Raw genomic sequence first — 26,231 nt, forward strand, 5'->3', positions numbered from 1 at the left:
CACAGAAACAGAGGATGGGAAAAGAGACATCAGTTTCTCAAATAATATAGAAAAGGGAGTACTTCTTTTCAATGGAACCACTACAAAAACCCTATTACAATGAGCATGCTCTCGTTTAGCTAGCAAAACCACCACTGCATTCAAAAAGAATCAACACCTTTATAGGGTTTTCTTTTCTTTTAACAGTTTCCTAGGTCATGAAATCAAATGTGTAACAAGATGGGATGTGTACCTGCCATTTATTTTTATATAATTTTTAAAAAGTGTACTATTAAAAAAAGGCTCAACTAAGGAGATATTTACAAAAATCCTCCTTTTCTTAAAGAAATGGAGAGACTTGCAGTCATGACTGGAATTAGTTTAAATCTGCTGTCCCTTCAGATGCATTTTTTCGTAGGTGAGTTTATATGAAATATAAGCTTAATTTAAGTGGACAAGAGTTTAAAAGCAGGTGGATAGTGAAAAAGTATATTGCACAAAAACTATGTTAAATAGCTAGGAGTTTGTGCAAGGAAATGTGTTTTCAATAAAAAGTACATAGGTGAAAACACTAAAAGTAGCCTGTGTCAAATGTTTAGTAAAGTAATAAAAGTAAGGGTGGAGATGGGTTCAACAGCGAGACTCTTACGATTACAGGAAGTGCCATCAGTGGAGAGACAAGAATACCAGTGAGTTTTTAACGGTCAGTGCTGCTTGCTTGGCTACTTTAAGGACGCTTGGAAAGAAGCAAACAATCTTATTGCTATATCCTTTGTCCTTCCTCACCCCAGCCTCTACCTACCTCCGTTTTCCTCATTTATAACCCATTTAATGCTGTACTGTAAGATCTCTGGGGTGAGGGCCACATAAGGGCAAATAAACAAGGGAAAGGATAAAGAAAACTCTACAATACTAGAAAAGATCCTGGTTTCCACCGGAAAGGCGGAGGCTGGTCTAGGGAAGTCCTATAATACATTCAGGAGGATTGAGAGACTCCGGCTTGAGGGAAATGTTTCATAGAGCACAGGAGATGCAAAACAAAAATTAGACCATTAGCCTTGTAGCGCGCCCCCCCCACCTTTTTTTTTTTTTAATTTGGACCCAGCCTTGTGTCCTACCACTGACAGAGCAGCTACTATCTGTTTCTGAGGAAGGCAAGTCTCCCCATAGTGCACCGATCCAATTCTGCAATGCTGAGACTTCTCAAAGAAGAAATATGGGGGTGAGGGTAGATGTCATCACCCTTTAGGAGTTGTAGGAAAACCATGAAGTTCATTAAGTCAACCTACAAGCAATGCTAGAAAAACCTGATTCTGTTCCTCTTTAAGATGTTCTCGCTTTATAAAATTATACAAATAAAAGGACACAGTCTCTATAAATTAGTTTCAATACTTACTACTGCTTCCATATCTGAAGTATCAGCTGGAGCAAACATAGACTGTACCATAAACTTGTGTTTACTTTTCTCGTTAGGGTCGTAATCGAAAGGTTGTAGCATCACTGCAAGAAAAAAAAAAGTTACATTAGAATCACGAATGATTCCCCATGACCATATGGTGTCTTAATAAGGAATATACGAGGTTAAACTGGATTCTAAGTTGCATGCCCTTATGCTGAAATACATTGCATAGATCTGGCTGAAATTCTGAATTCAAAATTAAATCAGTAATTTGTGAAAGTTCAGACTCCTCAAACCAAAATTTACATTTAAGAATCACAGCAACTTTCTGAACAAAACCCCAGAAGAATAATGATAGTAACTTGTACACATCAGGAGAATATATGTTTTATATATGGGAGGTGGAAAGATGTGGAAAAGAGCATCTAGAACGAAGTAATGACCGTGCATTCTGATTACTCATACACTGTATTGCTGACGGGTCTGAAAGAAAACTACACAGAGCCAGACTAAGACAGAAGGCTGTTTTAGAGGTTGAGATTAAAGTTTAAAGACGCAGGTTCTCTTTGGAATGCTTAGAAGTCTCGGGATGCTATTTTACAGCAGAGATTTTTCACATTAAAAATGTTATATAAATTTTATTTGTTGTAATTTATAGCACAATCTTCCTCAAAACTACAGAAAGGCTTAATCAACTTTGTAATAAGTGCAGTTAGAATTACATTATAATGCCAAAATTAATGTATTTGAGAACTGATTGTGGAGAATGAGGACCATATCTGCCCTGAAATGTCCCATTCTCCCCCTTGCACTAAAATTTTAATCTGCTAGAGTAATCCAGTGCTCACATTCTGCCTTGCTAATTAAGATCTATGACAGATGTTTTCCTAGCTGCAGCTATGGCTTAAGATACCTTTCTTTGTGCACATATAAAAAAGCCCTTTGTTCTTAATCTTTTATAAGTAGCTCCCAGGAAGTAAGGCAATAGGTACTCAATCTATTTTTCAGGCATCATGGTTCCATGAACCTAGGAGCAACATGAAAGCAGAATGCTCATCACACTAAGCGCTCCATCCTTCTAATTTATGGTACATCATATCTCTAGGCTCTTGCAACGGCACCCACCACTGTAGGGTGAGTGTCTTTCAAAGGGCTGAGGGGCCAATGACAAGAACAAGGTTATGTCTACGCTACAAACATATGTCAACTCAAGTTACGTCAGCAAACAGCCACCACAGTTAGTACATTGCTTGTGAGCATGCATACTTGGGTCCTTGAGTTGACGACATGCATACTCACTGGGAGTGCTTGTGCTGATGCAGTGTTGTGCACCATAGGTAGGCCACTATGCAACTTGCCACCGTCCAGTGCACTGACTTGGGAAGTTTTGGCAATACATTATGGGGCAGAAACAAGTCAGGCAGGGATGCATGGGGTCAACTTCCCAATTTGCAACTGTCTCCATCCAATAATAGTATCTGTATCCCATAATTTTCATGCCTTTTTTCAAAATCCCACAAACCCACATGCCCCTCCTCACTGTCTGCCATCTGAGACAGGAGCATGGAACCTGCACAAGCTGTCATGAGCGTTGTAAGCACAGGGTACACAATCCTGCAGTATTTGCAGAGCTGCAAGAAGAACTGAATGAGTGGGAAACATGATGATTCCTTGGAGGACAGATTGCTGTGGGACATGGCAAGAACCAATTCAAAGTTGGTGGTGGTATTCATGCAGCAGCTGCAGATTGGGGAGTGCTTCTTCTGGCCCCAGAAACAAGCACCGACTGGTGGGATCGCATTGTAATGCGGGTTTGGGATGATGAGCAGTGGCTGCAGAACTTTCAGATGCACAAGACAACATTCCTGGACCTGTGTGCTGAGCTTGCCCCAGCCCTCCAGCGCAGGGACACCAAAATGAGAGCTGAACTGATATTGGAGAAATGAGTGGCAATCAGACTCTGGAAACTTGCAATGCCAGATTGCTACCAGTCAATCAGGAATCAATTAGGAACCAGGAAATCCACTATGGGGGCCACTGTCACGCAAGTGTGCGGGGCCATTAATTGCCTTCTGCTATGCAGGACTGCGACTCTCAGCAATGTGTAGGACATAGGGGATGGCTTTGCAGCAGTGGGGTTCCCAAACTGTGCTGGAGCAACAGATGGCACTCATATCCCTGTTTTGGCACCAGACCACCTTACCACTGAGTATATTCACAGAAAGGACTACTTTTCTATGGTTATACAGTACAAGCATTGGTGGACCAGGGATTCTTTCACTGACATCAATGTGGGCTGGTCTGAGAAGGTGCATGACACTCACATCTTTAAGAATACAGGACTGTTCAGAAAGCTACAAGCATGGACTTTCTTTCTGACAGGCAAATTACCACTGGTAATGTTAGAATGCCAGTAGTGATCCTGGGGGAGACCCAGCCTACCCCATGCTCATGAAGCTGTACACTGGCCACCTTGACAGCACCAAGGAATAATTTGACTACTGGCTCAGCGGGTGCAGAACAACAGTTGAATGTGATTTTGGTCATTTGAAGGATCGCTGGTGTTGTCTACTCACAAGATTGGACCTCAGTGAGAAAAGTATCCCAATGGCAATAACTGCCTGCTGTGTCCTGCATGATATCTGAAGCAAAAAGGGAAAGTTTCTGCTGGGATAGAGGGCACAGGCAGAGTAGCTGTCTGCTGAATTTGAACAGCCAGACACAAGGGCTATTAGAAGAACTCAACATGGAGCTGCTACATGGCTCAGGGAGTCTTTGGAAAACCATGTTAACAATGAGCCAGAGTAATGTGTGGTAGTGTTGTATGCTCTATCTAGCCCTGCTCTTGTGTGGCCTGGTAGGAATTGTGTACTGATTGCTGTACATGTAGGAATATAACATTGTCAATGCATCTATTAATTTTGTTTGTGACTGATCCTATGAGTTGTGCGACTGTGAAATAACAGGTAATTGACTGCTTTCAGAACTACTGAGCACTCAGCAGCATCCATTATGAACTAATAAAGATGAATTATGTTCCAAATAGTATTTTATTCTGTAACAAATAAGTGCAAAAACAATGCAATTTTAAAACAAATACATTAAAAAACAAAACATTCATGTCCATTTCAACTACATATACACCAACTGTGGTTTTCACAGGTCAGTATATGTGAAGCTGTGAATGTCTTTAATGTTCCCTGCTGTTGAGTGGTGAGAGTAGTGCAGCAACCCCATATGCCATGTGGAACCTTGGGGGAGTGGTATAGGGTGGTCCCGATACCGACTTCTCAAGGGGCTGCAGAGGGAGGCGAGCCAAGGATTGGTGGACCTGCAGGTTCAACAAAATTTGCAGCATCTGTTTGCTGGCTGAAGAGCTCCACTGCATCCTGATGCATCTCCCTCCCCTTTTCCTGCTGGGATTCCTGGGCCTCTCTCCTCTCTATTCTTTCCTTTGCCAAGCTGGCCACCATGTTCATCCTCCAGGCCCTGTGCTCACAGTCCAATGCAGCACTGGCTTGAAGGATCTTACTGAATGTGTCATCCTGAGTCCTCTTTCTTCTTATCTGGCTCGAGTGTTCTGTGGGAGTGGAGGGGGAAAATCACGAAGGCCGCAGTGGCAGCAGCTGCAGATAAAACACACCGAGGTACTACTGTCAATGTATTCATTACAGAAAGTGAAACTTAAAATGCTGAACTCACTACCCCTTGCTCCCCTAAAGTGTTAAGCACTACATTCTCACCTCTGCTTTTGCTTGTGTATGATGCCAGTCACAGCACCAGCAATGGGTGGGTATGGCCTGCCGGGGGTTGACAAAACGAAGAAGGAATTGCTCAGTTGCATGAAACTGAGTATGGGGCAATGACACTGAATAATGGCACCATTTTCCACATGTAGTGGTGATTTTATCTGACAGCTCACTCCTGAGGGTAACAAACAAGGATAGCTCAGGTGCTGCTGGTGTCCCAAAGCCACCTAGGCCCATATGTTGCTAGCCTGCAATGGTGCCTGCTAAAGTTATTGCTGAGTGGTGTGGGAAAGTGTTCTACTGTGGAGATGGAAATAAGGCAGATCTCCCTAGAAACTTCTGGCAGAAGATTGCAGGTACCTTTGTGAAAGTTTCATCGAGATCTCTCAAAAGGATTCAGGAGACCTCCCTGTGTACATAACCAAACTGCTCCACATCTCCTTCCCCCTGCCCTCCCTGCACCTAACACTAGAGGGGAATGAAAAGCAGATACAAGCAATAGAGGTAGAGCTTCTATCACTACCTGTTCTAGAGTGAGTAAATTAAGGAAAAGTCAAAAGATATATCCTGTTACTTTGGAGATGCCATCCCTGTAATTGAAAGTTTATCTACACCACTTACCCGAGGTTCCTTCCCCTGACCCGGACTTGCCTGTACTCAACTGGTGATACTGGCTGGACTGCAGTAGAGTCAAAAACAGGTTCTGGCTTGCTGCACAGCTGGATTCCCTGGTCATCGGTCCCCCATATTCATCCTCTTCCTCATCCACCACCACCTTCTCCTTGCTGTTCATGGCAGGGGCCTATGACTTGGGCTTCTCAGAGGTATCCACAATGCTGTGGGGGGATGGAGGTGATGTCTCTGTCCATTACAGCATGCAGCTCTTTGTAAGAATGGCAGATCTGCGGCTTGGCACTGGATCAACTGTTGACATCCCTGGCCTTCTGAAATGCCTATCGTAGCCCCTTGGTTTTCACGTGCACTGCTGCTGGTCCCTGTTGTATCCCTTTTCCTGCATCCCTGAGCAATCTGCTCGTAGAGGTCTACATTTCCATGGCTGGCTAGGAGCTGTGCCTGCACAGCCTCTTCAACCCCAGGCCCCAGAGATTCAGTATCTCCTGTCTACTCCAGGCAGGAGAGTGTCTGGATCGTGCAGCCAGCATGGTCAGCTGGCCAGTTTCACTCAACAATGGAGACCTGCTAGGTTCGCTCGCCAAGCAGGGCAATCAGGAAAACAAAATTCAAACATTTGCAGGGCTTTAAAAGGGAGAGGGGCTTCTGGTCTCCATGACCCAGGGCAGTGGAGTTCACAATGATGACCAGAGTGGTCAGTGTGTGGCATTGTGGGACAACTGCTGTAAGAAAAGATTGACATAAGCACCACAGTATCTACACGTGCACTGCACTGAATTAAGTATTTCAACTGCGGCTGTACACTTCTCGGGGAGATGGTGTTAATATGTCAGCATAACAGGGTACTTCCAGTGGTGGGACACCAGTTTAAGTGTAGACACATGCACAACTAGGTAGATGTAAACTGCTTTGTGTCGACCTTGCTTTGTAGTGTAGATCAGGCTTAAGTTTGTAGGCATGCAGGACATTAAGGGAAGAGGCCCTCAGAAAGGATGTGACCTACTCCCGCTAGTTCCATCCAGGAAGAAGAGATCACTACCTGCCAAGTCATCTTTCCGTGAGTTGGAAGGTGGTGAGGATTACGGGGCGAAGGAACTCAGGAGTCTTAAAAAAAAAAAAAAAAAAAAAGAGAAAATTCCCTTCTAAGAGAGTGATTAACTGAGGGGAATCCCTGTGCTTCAATTACTGACAATTTTTAATCACAGCAGTCATCTGGGACCTCTGTTGTTACAAATTGCATTGTGTGTGTCAGATTATCTTGGAGAGAGACTGCTAACAACTATATTTTGATTGCAGCCCATTGGTCAATTAAAATACCACATGCAATTTCAAAAGCAAAAACAAGTTTGAATATGAACACCTAACTAGATGGTGCAGATAGCTCCAAGCTAACAAACTGGAATCCAAAATTAAACTTGCATAATGCCACAAATTACAATTATTAACCTGACTAAAAGATACCTAGTGTAAAATTTCAGAAGGTACATTTTATGACCAAAAAGTCCCCCTTACCCCATCATTTAGTTCATGCAGAGTCCCAGAATTAAGTGTACTCTGATCTACTAGCACAGTTAAAAGAAATTATGAACTGCTTGTTAGATGAACTACAGGAAAGAACTCTCAGATTACAACTGATATATCCAGCGTATAGCTTTATGTGGATATCTAAAGGTTTTATTACAAGAAAGCTATGTCCAAGGATGTCACTTACTTTAGAGTAAAAACAGCCAAACCAATTTGTTTTCTTAAGTGGACAGAACAAAACTAAGGCTATGCCATCACATTCTTACACACAAACACAACACACAGTCTGTTGCCATTAGCAACTGTGTGCCTTTTAAAAATGGTAGAAGGAACTAGACACTGACTTTTCTTATACGAAGTGCTAAATTTAAAGTGATTATGAGATGCAGTGAAGTTGAAAACATTTTTTAAAATGTTGGTCAAAATGAAAACCAACTGTGACAGCACTTGTGTTTCAATATTACACAATGTGTAACAGACAAGAAGCATGATAATTAAGATCAGTACTTCCTCCATTGTTGCTCAGCTGTCTTCTCTGCTGCTCGAATCTCTACAGTGGGTGAGGACTAACTGGGTAGTTGAATACCTATCCATTTATGGAAAAAATTCTGCAGGCCTGTGGTTCATATCAGTTTGCTTAGTTGAGTGCAGCTATAAGCTCATTTAAAAGTAATTATTTCCCAAGGTACAATGTTGAATCTGTTTTGAATGCCAAACAGATAGATTGCTGTTCTGAATTTAATTCACTGCTTCATAACAGCAGGATGCTAGAGAAGGTTTGATGGTGTAAGTGTTGTTATACTTGTTCTTTCAGATCAAAACATGAAAATTATACTGATAGGAATTAGGTAGCAAACTTTGCATATGCCAGATTGTAAACCCAAAATACCTACCCATATCAGTTTATTCATTCATTCCATTTACACTGTGAGGAGCCAAACCCAGGAACTGAACAGAAAACTTGGGAGCCTTCATTTTAAAATGAATTTAACATGAGTTCCACCATTTCTAATGCCAAACCTATAATAGCAGGAAGTTAGAGCATGGATCTCTCGATCTGTAAAACTGAATAGTCACAATTTGACAACTTTGCAAAACATTCTCAATATTCTGCCACATGTGAGATCTGCATAGCCACATGGAGACCAAAAGACTGAGGAGCAGAGTAAGTAATTTGCTTGAAGCATTTTGAATGCAATCATTTCCTCTGCTAATACAAATGGTGGGGATTCAGATCAGGTGGGCTCTGGGTTACTGCAGAAGGGAATACTGTTTTCACAACACATGCCCCGTCTTTTTCCTCTAATGCTGTGTTCACCTCTCTCTTGGTGCAAACAGAGGGATACGGAGTAGTGGTGGGGAGGGAAAACAACAACTGCCACTTAACCTCTTTTCCTTGCATGGAATACTGGAGAAAGTTAACGCAGACACCATCAATATTAGTTTATGCTGGTTACTCACTTCAGAGCAAACATCTTTCTTCCCCAAAGGGAAGAGGAGGTTTCGAGGCAGCAACCCCAGCAAGGAGGCACTTGAGAAAAACATGCTGTCACAGGGCCAAGAAGCAGTGCAGAGTCCCAGGGGCATAGTGCATAATAGTTCTGGCCTCAAGCACTTGTCAGGCGATATCAGTGAGCCTCCTGCCACAGTCTCACTATGAAGGACACTGGAGAAGACCTCTCATCCAGAGAGCCAGCAGGCAGAGATTTGGAATTTTGAAACAGAGGTTAAGACTTAATGGCTTCTTATGATGCACTTGAGAACTGCAGGAGCACCTTGCTTGTAGGGTCATCTACGATTCTACATCAATACCCCCCCCTTTCAAGATTACACCAATCTCTGCACAGCATCAGAGGAACTTGACAGAGTATTAGGAGCACAGTGAAATGTTATGAAGGAAAGGGCTGACCAGGGATTCTCTGGCTTAAATCATCTGTGCAAATTAGGAAGAGGAGGTGGATGAGGCATTTCTAGGACAAATAAATATCCAGAACACAAGACCTGGTAGTAAAGGGGGATTTAATAGGGCAAAACAAAATTTCCATTAAGTTCTAGGAATGTATTGGGGACAACTTTTTGTTTCACAAAGTGGAAGAAATAACCAGGGGACAGCCATTTTAGACTTGATTCTTGCCAACAGGGAAGAATTAATTGAGAATCTGAAGGTAAAAGGCAAATTCAGGTAAAAGTGATCACAAAATGACAGATTTCAAGATTCCCAGGAAATGAAGGAGTGATAGCAGCAGAATAAGCACAAAGGACTTCAAAAAAAGCAGACTTTAGCAAATTCAGAGAGAACTGGTAGATAAGGTCCCATGGGAAGAAAATCTAAGAGGGAAAAGAGGTTAAGGAGAACTGGCAAACTATCCTGACAAAGAAAAGATAATAGTAAGAGGCTAATATGGCTCCATCAGGAAATTTTTAATGACCTGAAAAATCAAAAGAGAAATCCTACAAAAAGTGGAAACATGGACAAATTGCTAAGGAAGAGTACAGAAGAATAGAACAAGCATGAATGAACAAAATCAGAAAGGCTGAAGCACAAAATGAGTTATACCTAGCAAGGGGCATAAAAGACTAAGGAGAGGCTCTTTAAATACATTAGGAGCAGGAGAAAGATGAAGAGAAAATGTAGGTCCTCTACTTAGCAGGGAAGGAGAGCTAACAACAGATGATATCAAGGATGCCGAGGTGTTTAATGACTAGTTAAGCTTCAGTTTTCACTAAAAGATTTAATGATCAGATACTCAACACAATTAATATTAACCAGAGAGAAGGAATACAAGCCAAAATAGGGAAATAACAGGTCAAAGAATATTTAGATAAGTTAATGTATTCATAGAATCATAGGACTGGAAGGGACCTTGAGAGATCATCTAGTTCAGTCCCCTGCACTCATGGCAGGACTAAGTATCATCTTCTAGACCACCCCTGACAGGTGTTTGTCTAACCTGCTCTTAAAAATCTCCAATGATGGAGATTCCACAACCTTCCTAGGCAATTTATTCCATTGCTTAACCACCCTAACAGGAAGTTTTTCCCAAATGTCCAACCTAAACCTCCTTGCTGCAATTTAAGCCCATTGCTTCCTGTCCTATCCTCGGAGATTAAGAACAACAATTTTTCTCCCTTGTCCTTGTAACAACCTTTTATGTACTTGAAAACTGTTATGTCCCCTCTCTGAAAAAATTGGGTTTGTTTAGCCTGAAAAAGAGAAGACAGTCTTCCCTCAGAGATCATGTTTTCTAGACCTTTAATCATTTTTGTTGCTCTTCTCTGGATTCTCTCCAATTTGTCCACATCCTTCCTGAAATGTGGCGCCCAGAATTGGACACAATACTCCAATTGAGGCCTAATGAGCGTGGAGTAGAGCGGAAGAATTACTTCTTGTGTCGAGTACAACACTCCTGCTAATACATCCCAGAATGATGTTTCATAGTTAGCTTGTGGTCCACTATGACCCCAAGATTCCTTTCCACAGTACTCCTTCCTAGGCAGTCATTTCCCATTTTGTATGTGGACAATTGATTGTTCCGTCCTAAATGGAGTACTTTGCATTTGTCCTTGTTGAATTTCATCCTATTTACTTCAGACCATTTCTCCAGTTTGCCCAAATCATTTTGAATTTTAACCCGATCCTCCAAACACTTGCAACCCTTCCCAGCTTGGTATCGTCCGCAAACTTTATAAGTGTACCCTCTATGCCACTGTCTAAATCATTGATGAAGATATTAACAGAACCGGACCCAGAACTGATCCCTGTGGGACCCCACTCTTTATGTCCTTCCAGCATGACTGTGAATCACTGATAACTACTCTCTGGGAATGTTTTTCCCACCGGTTTAGCACCCACCTTATAGTAACTCCATCTAGGTTGCATTTCCCTAGTTTGTTTATGAGAAGGTCATGCGAGACAGTATCAAAACCTTTACTAAAGTCAAGATATACCACTTCTACCGCTTCCCCCCATCCACCACAAGGCTTGTTACCCTGTCAAAGAAAGCTATCAGGTTGGTTTGACACGATTTTTTTTGACAAATGCATGCTGACTGTCACTTATCACATTATCTTCTAGATGTCTGCAAATTGATTGCTTAATTATTTGCTTCATTATCTTTCCGGGTACAGAAGTTAAGCTGATTGGTCTAATTCCCCGGGTTGTCCTTATTTTCCTTTTTATAGATGGGCAAATATAGTGCCATTTTCCAGTCTTCCAGAATCTCTCCAGTCTTCCATAACTTTTTGAAGATAATCACTAATGGCTCAGATACCTCCTCAGTCAGCTTCTTATGTATTCTAGGATGTATTTCACCAGGTCCTGGTGACTGGAAGACATTTCATTTGTCTAAGTAATTTTTAATTCAAGTAATTAGGGCCTGATGAAATTCACCCTAGGATTGTTAAGGGAATCGAAGCAATCTCAAAACTTTTAGAAATTATCTTTGAGAACTCATGGAGGATGGATGAGGTCCCAGAGAACTGGAGAAGGGCAAACATAGTGCCTATTTTTTTTTTTAAAGCTTTCCTAACTTCTGCCCACTTGATGTATTAAAACTAGAAGCTACTCACAACAACAAGATTGTTAGATATTGCAATATGACGACATATATTCTGCTGGGCACCTCAGGAGGGTTTGGATATACCCTTGAACATGGCCAGATTAAGGCATAAGTATAAGTCTAGGGCCTCAGGTCTCAAAATCATGTGATAATATCAGAGGACTTTAAGTTACCAGTAGGAATCCCAGTTAGTCCCATGGAGATGAAGCTGTTCATACTTACAGAGCTATTGTTTCAGACTCTCTGCAGATGCAGGTAGGCATGACTGCATCAGTTACATGTGTTTCACATTCTTGTGGTTCCCTCTGCAACCATTAGAGTCTTTCAATTTAAAAACAAGTAAGATGAGACTCTGGAGATCAAGACAGCAGCTTCAAAAAAGTGACAGGTTGCTATTCTGCCCAATTTGAGTCCTGGAGGAGGAGGACAGAGAAATAGAAACAAGGCTCTTCTATGCAGCAACTGCAAGGCTGATGGAAGAGTAGAGCAGTAGTCAGGAGTCTGGGATGGAAGAAATGAATGCTCTCTTCTCACCACCAACCAGATGACTTTGGGGAGGGCTAAAGTTATCAAGCACCTATTATCCAGAGGCCTATAAGAAAAACAGAATCCCCTAAAGATGTCTACAGACAGCATCCTAGAGGGAATCCTAGCACTGCCCTCCCAGAAAATGAACTAAAGTGCTGGGCTTTCCACCAGGGTGTTTGTCCATAGAACGGTTGTGCCTCCCCAACCCTCACTCCTTGCCGCATATCAGCATCTGGTGAAATTTTCAAGTTTTGACTGCAACCGCAAATAAACCCCATATCTTCATGTACATCTTTTACAGATTGCACACTCCAGGCAGTTACAAAACCAGAAGGAAGAAGGTCTTTGTCAAAGAAGCAACTCAAACACACACAATTTTCAAAGTAGTTAAGACCAAATGCCAATCCACTCATTATGCAAATAGCTGCTGATGATCATTTGCACTCAACTGTCATAATCAGACACACTGTATGTACATGTATGTACTCAGCTTTTTTTTGAAAATCTGAGCTACAAGCCTGGAATTGTAGTTAGTGTGTGCTGATAGGGATGGGAATGCTTAAAAATTTTCTGGTATTTAAGTAGTGCTCTGAAATACACATAAAACAGCCTCTAGAGGTTGGATATTTGCCACACTGTTGGAGAACAGAAAGCTTGATTTTCAATCATTGTAGGTGTGTTAAGGGAGCTATCATGCTAGCTCAAGTAAAGCAGAATATACCGATAATATGACTGGATTCCTCTTATCTGAGAAAAGAGTTATCCGCTTATAAGCTTACGTTCCTATGAGACACTTCAAACCATATTATACTGTTTTAATGCAAGACAAGTGGTAGCATCGGGAAGATACAACAGCCCCAATTTTAGCTTCAGATAGTAATTTTCTGATTAACTGCATAAAGATCTTGGACAAGTTGTTATTGTAGTTTGACTTTGGCATTGATCTTTTAAAAAATGAAATGCAGTGCCACTCTAGTGCAACCAAATGGCCACGTTAAACCTAGTCAGCAGAAACTCAGGAGGATGGAGTAGAGATTGTAAATACAGCCCTATTAGTTTTATTGGCTGGAAGTTATCATCCAAATCGTTATGCTCCAATATTTTCTTATTAGGTTTTGGAGAATCCAAGTGCTGTTTTATGCCTTACATATTATTTAAATTACAAGACTGAAAATACGTTGCTTCAGAAAGCAAACAAGAATGCTATTTTTACTTCTAAAAATTTAGGACACTAATATATGATTATTTTTTTTAAAAAGGTACTTTTTGCACATTTAACAAATTGAATATATGCTATTTGACATAGCTACTGACAAGTATCAGTGCTGAGAAGCAAAATTATACCAAAGTAAAATATATATATGCAACCCTCCCCCCAACCTCTAATTTATTTTGTGTGGTAGCAATCAGTACATCTGCCACCTCACTACAAGTGTTGTAATAATTACTTATATATTCACGAAATCAAAATTTGGTGAAGGTTACAAGTATTAACCCTAGTAACATGCTGCAAGAAGCAGAAGTATTTTTGATGGGCCTAAAATTTTGTTACTTCTCTTGATCCATGAACAAACATGGCTCAGAATATCAATTCAAATCCTGCTTTTTAAACTGCTGTGTGTTTGACAATTAGACAGCATGCCCATGAAGTGGTTTTGAGATTAAACTACTTTAATTGCATATTTTGGAAAATATGGGGGGAGGGGTGAGTTAATGTAAGCAAGATCATGAAAAACAGAATGCAAGATTCAAACAGCATAGCACCAATTGGCCTTTTCTTTTCCAAACTTCATATTTCAGGCCCTGATCCTGTAAACTGGATCTGTGTAGATGGAAAGTTCCAGACATGAGGGTCTGATTCTAAGGCCAGAAGGGATTACTAATAATCTAGCCTGACCTTCTGCATAACATAGGCCACCTAACTTCCCCCAAATAATTCTTGTTGAACTACAGCATCTTTTTTAGAAAAACATCCACTCTTGATTTACAAATGGCCAGTGACTGTGAATCTACCATAACCCTTCGTGAATTGTTCCAGTGATTAATCACCTGACTGCATGATGACCTTACTTAGTGCAGTTCACACTGTTTAGGCTCTATTTAAAGTATTAAGGCAGGATGGAAACTGGTTTGCCACCTTTGGTGCTTGGTTCCCATATTGCAACTAAACCAACACTTGGCAAGATGGCGACTAGCAGCAGTAAATTCTACACAGGCTTCTCCCAACAGACTATTTGGAGGCAGGTGGAAACCCCCAAGGGGTCCAAATGGCCATGGATAAGGCCCCAGAACCCAATTTCTTCCCAGACACAGGTCTCTGCTTGAGGGCCAAGAGCCTCCAGGGGATACTGAGGATGGTAGGTAGTGGAAAGGGAATAATGATGTTCATGGCACAGCTGCGACAGGTTGGAGTCAACTTCTGACCAAGGAGGGAGGACTGTTGCCATCGATGCTACAGATTGATGTCTGGAGCCTGGAGATGGTAGTCCCAGTGAGATCATGGTTTGCCCCACACAAAGAGGGATGCAGCAAACCAGAGGAACTCACGATACTGCACGCTGGGATGACACAGTTACAGCAGGTGCCAGTACTGAGTGAGAAGTATCCTGACTAGCCAGCGAAGCCAGTGCTCCGAGACTCACCAGACCCATGCAACACCATGCTCTGAGTGTCCCTAGCCTCTGTTTGCCAGAAGTTGGGCATGGATGACAGGGGATGGATCACTTGATTACCTGTTCTGTTCATTACCTCTGAAGCACTTGGCATTGGCCACTGTCAGAAGACAGGATACTGGGCTAGATGGACCACTGGTATGACCCAGTATGGCTGTTCTTATACCATGCTGCTGCATAAGCCTCCAGGATAGACAGTACCAGGATAGTCTCCCACACCACTGAACTAAATGGAGCCACTTCAGGGGCTAGTCTCCATGGGGCCAGCACTGGAGCTGATGGTCTCTTAAGCAGATGACTGCTCGGAGAGTACCTTGGCCTTGAGTGCACTCTTGTGTTCTTGCCCAGAAGCTTCCTGGACTTTGGTGCCAGGGATCTTAAATGCTCAGAATCTGAGCATTTAACACAGATTCCTGACATGAGACTCCCTGAGACACCTCAGGCAACCGGCAGGTCGCTCACTGGCATCAGTTTCTTGCAAGAATTGCAAGGCTTGAAACCCGGTGTCCAAAGTACCCAGCAACAGGAACCAAAAAGTGTTCAAAAACACTTTAAAGAAAAACTTAGGTCTATAACAAACAGTCTAAACTACTAAAACACTACACAAATGAGAAAAAAAAACTTGCTACAGCAAGACACGTTCCAACAACTGTTAAGGGCAATAAGAAGGAACTGAGAGGAGTCACGGCAACTCTGTCCTTTATACCTTTGCGTGGTGGCACAAGATAGACGATGGTGCATGTGCCGCCCTGACAGGTCCCACTGAGGGATAAATCTCCGACAACTGTGCACTTGGCACGCGCGCGCACACACCCACACCCACCCACCCCTGAGGTGGAATATACATGTAATCACTTGAAAAAACTTGGAATTTAACTACCCAATTTTCAGCCATTACAATTCTGAATGGGACATGCAATTCTGAGTCAATGCATATAAAACTCAGATATAAAAAAAATTGCATGAAAAACCCATGCACGTAGTTTTAAAGCTTATTTAAAATAAATAGTCACTAAAAACTGACTTAGTAGAACTGATTCAATAAGTATTTCCATATATTTTTATAAGCATTGAAGATTATACTATCATGTATAAATAGGGTTAATATTTTATTGCTAAGTCATAGCCACATATTCCTCATTCCAGGAATGAAACTGCCATTGAAATCTAAAAGACTGGTACAATTATGCCCCTCTTAAAGTATAAAAGCTTCAAAAAAGGAGCAATAATCGGTGTGAAATCCACAAAACTGAAAGAGAGATTAAGTCAAATTCTCCACTACTATTATTACCCTGGGTTTATGGAATATTATCTGACTGTTCCAATAAATCTGCAAACATTAGCAAAATAGTCACAGAGATGTAATTTAAAGTTAAACACATTTATCTTGCAGGGCCAAATTTTTCTCGGGGTTGCAGTGGTATAATTAAATAGTTACAAAACCCTCCAATTTCAGTGGGAAATATATTCAGCTGCGTAAACTTACAGTATACCAGTCTGCTTTGTCTTTTTAGGATTGCTATAATTCAGTTACCAAACTTCTGCGGATTTATACAAGTTAAAAATTCAGCTATCACTTCCCAATAAACAGACAAGTGAATAAATCCATTACCCTTTCCACCTCACAAAGTCTTACTTTTTACTGCCAAAGCACACCTTGCATTTTCAGGGAGTCCAAAACAAGTGCATTCTGAAAGTAATTTGCATTGTTTACACTGATTTGTTTTTGCTTTAAAATATAAAAGATTGAAAAATTATGCCACCTGCAATAAGTAGAGGTTTATGAAACAGTTTGTTTTTCATGGAGATAAAATAAATAAGAAATCATGCTCTCCTGCTTGTCTCTCCACTTTCCCAGTACACCTCTACCCAAATATAACGCGACCCGATAACATGGTAAAGTAGTGCTCCGGGAGGGAGGCGGGGCTGTGCACTCCGGCGGATCAAAGCAAGTTTGATATAACACAGTTTCACCTATAACACGGTAAGATTTTTTGGCTCCCAAGGACAGCGTTATATCGGGGTAGAGGTGTATATATTAAGTTCACACAGTGTTCTGAAAAAAATCACTGATTTGATGAGTCCAGCTTCAACTACAAAACAAGCCATTTTGAATGACTTACCAGAAACATTAATTGATGTTCCTGCATCAATAATTCCACTGTTAGGCCTTACACAGTATCTGCGTGGTGCTGTAGTTTTCACTTTGAAGCACACATTTCTGTCTGTAGGATTACCAAGTTTCAGGTTTGTAGTGACAACATCTGTGAAAGGACCTGCAGAACACAGCAAAGAAGATTTTAAATTAAATTAAAAATACTCTAAACTTTGAGTTTAGACAGACTTTAAATTTGTATCTACAAATCATACAGTTAGATATTCAGCTTCCATTAGCAGCATCTATGGTTAACTGTGCATGCACAACTGAGGATGGGTTGAGGCTCTGAAAATCTGACCCATATTATTCTTGAACGCACATCAATAGTTGTGCTTTGCCTTTAATGACTAATAAGCTACAAGGAAGCATAATTGGTACATCACGCAAACTTAGCAGCTGAAATCCGCTATCTTACACTGTTGTAGTTGTGAAGTAAATATGGAAATCAGAGTTATTTTGTATGTTCATAGATATAACTGAGAGCAGAGAGTTTGACCCACTTTATTCTAGGCTGTATGGAGGAGAAAGTTTGTTTTAGAAGGAGAGTCAACCATTAAGAAACCTTAAAGCTGTCTAATTGACAAAAAAAGCGAATACTGCACATATTAAAAGGAAAGGCAGAGTTATAAGAGTGGTTAGTACAAGATTCAACTGGGGTGTCCCAGTGAAAGCATGTTATTCAAAGGAGACACCTGGGATTTCTAATTGGATCAGTGCTATAGATTGCTGGCCATCCAAATATTAGCTAGTGTGCTACTGCACTCATTTCTCTGTTCTTCATATTAATGGAGCAAGACAATTATAGAAGTGAAAACAACATTTAGATTAACTGGCTTCTGACAAAGGCTATAAAACAAGAAACAACTTGGTGCATAATCATCGGAGGGAATTACCAAAAATCCTAGAAAATAAAAGCCAACTGGACATGAACATTTAACACTGAAGTATGCAAATTTTCTTCATATTTTGAACTGTAAAATAAGAAACTCACAAAAAAGGAGGCTAAATAGATTTTCAACTGGATTCAAAAGTGATCATTTGTTTTAGCACTTTTTAAAAAATGTTACGTTCCTTTATATAACTGTTGCTGCTTTGGGAAGATGGGACTTGTTCCAAACCACAGCACTTTCAGCTTGAAATAATTCACAGATTGAATGATAGGCTCGCTTTCCCTCCTCCTACAAAATTGGTCTTTTAAGGTGATGTATGATAAAGTTGTACAAATTCTACAGGCTTAAAGCCAATGTCCTTGATGCAAATAGTTTAAAAAGAAAACAACACACACCCTCCAACGTCAATATAGCATCAGTTCTGCGTGCACTGTGAACAGCACGTTAGACGTGTATTTGCTATGCAAGATGGCAGCAAAAGGGGAAGCCAGTCGAATTTAGGAACACACGTTTCATGACATGAAGCAGTCCCTCAATGCACCAAGTTCTGGCTCTACTCAGTCATGTGGCACCATGGTGGTCCAAAGGTGTAACCACTAAATTCCCTCAGCCTTCCACATTGGAATAGAGTCCATGATTCCAACCCCCACTTTGAAAACAGTCAGAGACAAGGGGCTATAATTAGGAGCAATGGAACAATTCTGAAATAGATTTTGGGGACAAATTTTCAAAGGAGCTCAGCACTCACTTAGGCACCTCAGTAAAGTAGGCAGATTTTCAAGATCAATCTTAATGGTGGGGAAAGGTACTGTTTACTGCTCTAAAACAGAAATTTCTGGGTGCTGAGCACTTCTGAAAATCTGGCCATTCAGGTTATGACTTTACTGCAGAGTTAAACTTGGGCAACTGGCACCTATGTTTGACTAGCCAGGCTGCAAGCAGCCACACTGCAAAACCAGACTTGAATGTGTCTACTTAATTGCATCCACACTGGTGCTGCACTCACTCATGTATCTCTAGGACTTCTGGGGACTGTCCCATGGTTCTTAGTGCTGCAGTAAGCCTCTCAGAGATGTTTTTTTCCCAGCAAGTTGTGTGTGTGTGTGTGTGTGTGTGTGTGTGTGTGTGTGAAAGAGAGAGAGAGAGAGAGAGAGAGAGAGAGTGTGTGTGTGTAAACAGGAGCCAGGCTAGGAGCAACGATGTAATAAGAGCCTGAGTCAACACTGCAGGGAAGACAGACTCTGTAGTGCCTAGATGGGAGCTACTGAAAATTGAGTTCTACTAAAAATCTGGCCTAGTTTATCGAAAGATTCAGACAAACAACAACAAACATTCATGGTTACTGGCATTATTTCCAGAAAAATTAGATTATACCCAGCAACTCTAAGTATACTCACAGAAAGTTTCCCCCTCTTAAATGAAATTTATTTCTAAAGCTAGGAAACTTTTTTCTGTTCTTTAAACACCATGGAAAAAAAAAAAAAGGGGGGGGGGAGTTATAGGAAATGGAGAATCTGTCTGTACATAATCTGACATGGGGTTGTCATGCAAGCTATCTAAAAGGAAGGATGTAACAAGCTGAATTTGGTGGTGAAAAGTTTGGAATGTTCTGATGGGGTCTTTTGAACTTCTTCAGCCAGTTAGAAAAGAGTTGATTTGTATTAATGCAAACAGGCAACTGGTATTTGCATGCAGTATCTAGCAATGTTAAAAAACCCAGTACCACCTAGTTTGTATCTCAGAGGTCATAAGCGTATATTACCAAGGACAGGAAATATCTGACTTTCATATGTACTCCAACATATTTTTCCCACCAGTTATTTTCAAACTGTTTCTGTGGCTTTCCACCCAGAAGCTATGCATGCAACCCTTCACATTTGAAGATCACTGCACTATTTCACAATTTGCCACGCTCCATTTCCTATTGAAACACCAATGCTATATCAATCTTATCTAAAAGTGTCATTCTACATTGTAGCGTTTCAATAAGAAATAGTAGTTGAGAATTAAGTCAAGAGTATTATGTCAACTATTTAACATTTAATAAAGACTCGTTACCTTACAAATGCAGCACACAGATTCATGATAGCGAGCTATGGGCTAATATCAGTTTGCCCAATAGTACATGTGCTATTCCATCGCCAATTATCATGGCAAATACATTACCACATTGTCATTTCACTCGGACGGCTTCTATTTGTGTGCCCTTTATGAAATTATTTGTATCCTAGTCAAGGCCCCTTACACTGGGGGAAAAAAAGCAAACAATCCTCACACATAGGGTATGCCTACACTTTGAGCTGGGGATGTGATAGCCATCAAACTAGTGTGCTAAAAATAGTGTAGCTGTGGCAGCACAAGTGGTGGGAGGGGCTAGCTGCCCCAAGGATGTATCTATTGTCTCAGGGCAGTTAACTCCTTCTGGTACTCATGTTGCTACAGCGGCATTATATTTAGTGCATTAGCTTGATCCAGGGTATCTCCTCAAGCTGAGAATCACACCCCCAACTCAAAGTGTACACATACCCCATACTAATATCTTTAATCACTTCTGTTCTCTAGCCCTGATTCAACAAGGCACTTAAGCACATGTCTAACTTCAAAAATGGGACTACTCATGTCCTTGCAGTCAGTGAAACTTCTCACTTACGGTAGGTCTACACTGCAACTGGGAGGTGAACTTTCCAATTCAGGTAATACAGGAGCTAGTTCTACTTGAGCTATAAACAGAAGTATGACCACAGCAGCTTGAGTTATCCTCCCATTACAGTTTTACAGGGACAGCCTCAACTTAAAGGGGAAAAAACACAAAATAAAACACAATCACACTTCTATCTGAATATTTTAAAATCTGTTACAAATAACAGTAACACCTATGATTAATTTGACTGGAAGACTAGGTAAAGCCTATTTTCTGTTTGTTTACTATGCATTTCACAGATCTTGGAGTCAGTTACTCTCTTTCCCTTGTATACTCCTTTCCCTCTTTTAGTTCGTGTGCATCTTCTCACAGAAATAAGGGAGAAAATACAGACATTTTAAAGAAAAACGGTTGATTGTAAAACCACAAAGATTGACTCGAGGGCTCAGTGACAGGTATAGCATTTGTTACTTTATTTTTTTTTCTTTTAAGATTTGATTAGATTTCAAGTTTATTATGTCCTTTAAGAATAAGCTTTAAAATGAAACAAGCTGAAATGTCAAGTGAGACAGCGTGGTCTTGAAAAACAAGTACATGGCAGGGAGTCAGGAAGTCCTGAGTTCCAATCAAAGCTCTACCACGGTCTTGCTGTCTATCCTTAGGCTATGTCTACACTACCATGGTAAACTGACCTACGCTACGCAACTCCAACTACGTGAATAACGTAGCTGGAGTCGACATACCTTAGGTCGAGTTACCGCAGGGTCTACACCATGGGGGGGGGGGGGGGGGGAAGAAGGGGTCGACAGGAGAAAAATCTCCCGTTGACTTACCTTACTCTTCTCTTCGGGGTAGAGTACAGGGATCGACTGGAGAGCGATCTGCAGTCGATTTGCCGGGGCTTTACTAGACCTGCTAAATCGAGCCTGATGGATCGATCTCAGAGCGTCGATCCCCACCGTAGTGTAGACCTGCCCTTAGATAGTTCACTTAAGGAGTTGGCCTTGTGATTAAAATCAATGGGAGTTGACACCAATTTAAACAGGAGCAGGTTTGGGCCCTTAAAATTTCTCCACCTGTAAAAGTTAGTATAATATTTAGCTAATCACAGGGAATCTTGTGAAGATGAGTGTTTTAAAAGCACTACATTCCACATTTTAATCATTATCATGTGGCCCTGTAGACATTTGTAATTAAGCAAGCATCAGCAACTTTTTAAATCAAAGTAGTTGAGGAATGAGAAGCTGAGAGTATCTGTATTATATAGATACACATATTTCAGAAGTACTTGGTTGAAAGCAGCACTCCTATTCTGAATTTGAAGATTAATTTTTTAAAAAGTAGGCAGATCTGTATGCCTGCATCACCCACTTCTGACCTATTCACCTCTGATTTATTCTTTTCACATCTTTGCTACCTTGCTTTCTCCTCCCAATTCATGCTATGGCTAGGCAGTTCTTTTACTACCTTTGAAAAGGTATGTACTACCACTGGAAATAGATACTTCACAAAGATCTGGTTCAGCAGAATTCAACTTGAACAGAAAAAACCTCCCACACAACTTCCCAATACTCTACCTATACTTGAAAAGAAAATGGTATTTACAGAAAACATAGTATTTTTCATCCAAAAGTATTTAAAAAAAGCCTTTACAGCAAGATGAAGTAAGATGAATCTTCTGAGCCCCCCCCCTTACCCTCCCTCCACAACAGGCTACAAAAACTCCATGGCCCACCTGTGTCACAATAATGGTTTTTCTGCATATAAAAGCCAGGACCAGCATAGGGGGTAATAAGCAGGGCAATTGCCAGGGGCCCCATGCCACAGGGGGCCCTGAAAAGCTAATTTGCTCAGGGTTTGGCTTTAGCCCTGGGTAGTGAGGCTTGGAGCCCCTGGGCTTCAGCCCCAGGCGGTGGGGCTTAGGCTTTCTGCCCTAGGCCCCAGCAAGTCTAATGCCAGCCCTGTATGGCAGACCCCCTGAAACCTGCTCACGCCCCCCCCTCAGGGGTCCAGGGCCCACTGGTTGAGAACCACTGTTCTAAGAGATTGACATACCGTACAACGTTCATAGGGCACAGATAGTGAAGATCATATTAAAGGTGTTATGGACCTGTTTTTCCCCAGACATGCTCAGATCTCAACTTTCACTGGAGTTCCAGATTCTTAGGACTTAAAAATCAAGCCCTATTTGTTTAGTCTGGGTGGAGTGGTGATGTTGGGATGGAGCTCATATCCACGTAAGGTATAATGTTGATAGTATATGCAATTTTAAAAAAAAGGTTCTAGAAGCTTCAGTCCAAAAGAGAATTTGCTGTGTGACAAATAGGAAAAAAAACTATCTGCTTGTAAAATTCTGTTTAGACAACTGTTTCTGTAATTTCATTTGCTATCTAATCTTCTTTACAGTTCTGTCAACTTGTTACTTGCTCCATCTTGCAGCTATTCTCCACCTCACCAACACAACTTCTAAGATTTATTAGAGATGTGCCAATCCTGGGCTATGGACATGTGACTTTCAGTACTGACTCAATGCAGTAGTTGCTAAAAATGTTCGGTAGCTCTGAAATACGTTTGTGTTCTCAGTCCTATTTCAAATACCTGCATCTCAAAACACACCACACAACCTTGTTGTTAAGTCTCAGTGATCAAAGACTGAATGGCTATGGAGAATTAAGCACACCCTTATGTATGGAAGTAGTCCTTCCAACAGCAAAGAGAAGCACAAAGGCTGGAGAAGCCTGCAAAGGCACTGTTCATGCTGCTATCTGTACACTGAAATCAGCACAAAACTTAGAGCACCAAAAAATGATATTTCAGGAGTTGTTTTCTAAAAGCCTTAGTGGTATTAGTGTTACTCCTGGGGGAATTCTGCACCAAAAAATTAAAAATTCTGCACACGGTCTTTGAAAATTCTGCATATTTTATCAAAACACCACAATATAATCACGCCAGTAAATTATTTTGGTAATTTATTTCAAAATATCTGTCAGCAAGTATGTCTGTAACAATACAGATCACAAAAAAAAAAGAATCTGGTATTTTTTTTTAAATGAATAGATTCCTTACTACGCATAATACAGAACTTTGAATCATTCATTTAAATTATAATACAGAACTATATTTCCTGCACCTATCAGAAGCAATGCAAAGGCTTGGGGAAGTCAGGGGTAACGGAGGAGCTGATGGAGAGGGAAGGAGCCTAGGGGTGAACCTGGAGGGTGCTGGGTGTGGGTGGGAGCAGGGTTTTTTTGGGGGAGGGAGCGGGAAGGGACAAGGGGTGCGATTGTTAGGGAGTTGGAAAGCCTCCCTCATACAGACCCTGGCTGACCCCAAGCCTCCCCCATTCAGATACATCTGCCCCTGTCCCTGCACCCCCCTCACCCCCATGGGTCTCTGCAGCCCCCCTCCCACATCCCTAGTCACCCCACTAGCTCCTGAGCCCATGCCCCAGTGCCCACCAACTAGCCATTCTAAACTCCAGTCTGTGACACCCCTCCCCCCCAGAAGCCCCTGTGTGCCCTACTGTCCTAACCTGGCTTCGTGGGCAGGGTACTGTGATGAACTTCTACTCCTGAGGGAATTCTGCAGCACTGAGCATAGAATTCTCTCTCCCCCTCTTCTCCCCCGCAAAAAAACCCCTTTCTGAAACAGAAGTACTGCAGTTCTGCCTTTTGCCCACCAGAAAAGGCAAAACTGCAGCACTTCTTGGGCAAAATGTATTTTATGTGGGGAAAATACAAAATTATGCAGGACAGATTAATTCTGCGTGTCCACATATGCACAAAATTCCCCAAAGAGTAAATTTCATGGTTTGGTGGGCATATTTTCTTCTTATATTTCCTCTGAAGTAATTTTTTCTAGCCATGCAAGCCCCATCTACCCAGATATCTCTATTTCAGAACACTGAATGTATTAAATATTGGGGGGAGGGAGGAAGAGTAGCAGCTACTATGAACAGTAATTGGACAAAGGTTACAGCAACATGGTAATTTAAAGGAATGTGTATTATCATTCTGCTATAACCCTTGTCTATTTATTCCATAAAGACCCTTTCAAATGTATGGCCACTGTAACAAACAGCAACATCATAATTAACATGATGGCTTTAGAATAAATGGAGAATAATTTTCTTCTCATTATCTAGTTCTAATGTACTAATTTTCTATATACACAAGTCAAATTGTATGCGTTCATATACATTATACATGTAATTTATATCTACAAGGCTGTTACTGAATTGGAAGAGATTAAAAGATGCAATTTATGTATAATTTTAAGTACCTGAATAAAAGTAACAGTGGATGTAAAATTAAAGGTTTCAGGGTACACACAAACTGGCTGCACATCAAGTAGATTATAAAATAACTTCTGCTATTAATATATTCAGGACCTAAAAATGGAGATCAATCTTGTGCTCTGCAAGCAGTGGAAGCTATGGCTCTGCTGTTGAACACTTAGAGAGCTGGATTATTAGTGATGTTTTCAGGATGTGATGGAAAACACAAAAACAAAAAACAAACAGCATTCAGGAGTAACCAGAGAGCCTACTAGAGCCAGAGAAAAACCTACAATTATTTTTCAGAGGAATCACAGCACAAAATTCAAGATAGTGACGTGGAAAGCATTCTGCAGTCCTTATATGAAAGCAACTCCCATAGAGGCAATTTGAATTTCTGCATGAGTCAGGAGTGCAGGGTTATGTCTGCAGTGATCAGAATCTAGTTTAGTTTGTAATTGGTACTGTAAGTGCAGGTACCTATAGCCTCACTATGGTTATAAAATGAAAGTTTTTCTCCCAATATAATTCAAGTTAATCGATCGTTTGCATACAAGCTCTCTTACTTTATTATTGCTTCTTATGCCCACAACTGGGAATAGATGGGAGTGTAAAACAGAGAAAATAAGGCATGCTCAACTTTAGCAGAACAAACATTTGGAAAAATGGTATAAAGTCACATGGTATAAATAAGAAGCAAAAAGACATTTTATAAAGCCTTCATTTTCCTGAGTTGTGTAGCCAGTTAATATGACTCTGGGATAATCATGCTTTCAGTGAGCTCAAGTGACTCGTGCTAGGTCTTAAAACTATTTGCAGAAGACAAGATTCCCCCCCATTGTAGGTCCCACACTTACAGAATCTTACAAATTGCATTGTAAATAACTGTTGGATCACCAGGCATACAAGCATATCCCACCTCTCCTTCCCTAATTCCCTACCCCCTACTGTGGAAACTGAACAAGAAAGCAAGATTAAATTGTTCAGAAGCACAGCATCTTTAATCCATAGCACCATGGTAAGAGGGACTTTGTTTACAGCTCAAAGAAGAACTATGGCATTTAGTAAAGAGATTGTTTTCATAGAGTAGTTACTATAATATGAGATAAAGTACTGCAGGAAGCAGCAGAGCCAGTTTCTGAAATATTAGAAAAGGTGTTTGGAGAAAGCAATATTTTGACATAATTGATGACAGGAGAAACTTACTGAGCTTTGTATGGTGG

General features: G+C 41.0%; 1 protein-coding gene across 2 annotated transcripts in view; it reads right to left on the reverse strand.

The window, feature by feature from the left end:
- Window positions 1-26,231, reverse strand: part of VAPB (VAMP associated protein B and C) — a 48,711-nt gene that overhangs the window by 13,630 nt on the left and 8,850 nt on the right. For both annotated transcript variants that reach the window (XM_054045853.1, XM_054045852.1), the window contains exons 2-3: window positions 17,167-17,319; window positions 1,376-1,479 (exon numbers count right to left, since the gene is read on the reverse strand). In XM_054045853.1, coding sequence (XP_053901828.1) covers window positions 1,376-1,479; window positions 17,167-17,319 — 257 coding nt within the window. The remainder of the gene's footprint in view (window positions 1-1,375; window positions 1,480-17,166; window positions 17,320-26,231) is intronic.

Source organism: Malaclemys terrapin, chromosome 12 (genome assembly GCF_027887155.1).
Source record: "Malaclemys terrapin pileata isolate rMalTer1 chromosome 12, rMalTer1.hap1, whole genome shotgun sequence".
In the NCBI taxonomy this organism is placed as follows: Eukaryota; Metazoa; Chordata; order Testudines; family Emydidae; genus Malaclemys; species Malaclemys terrapin.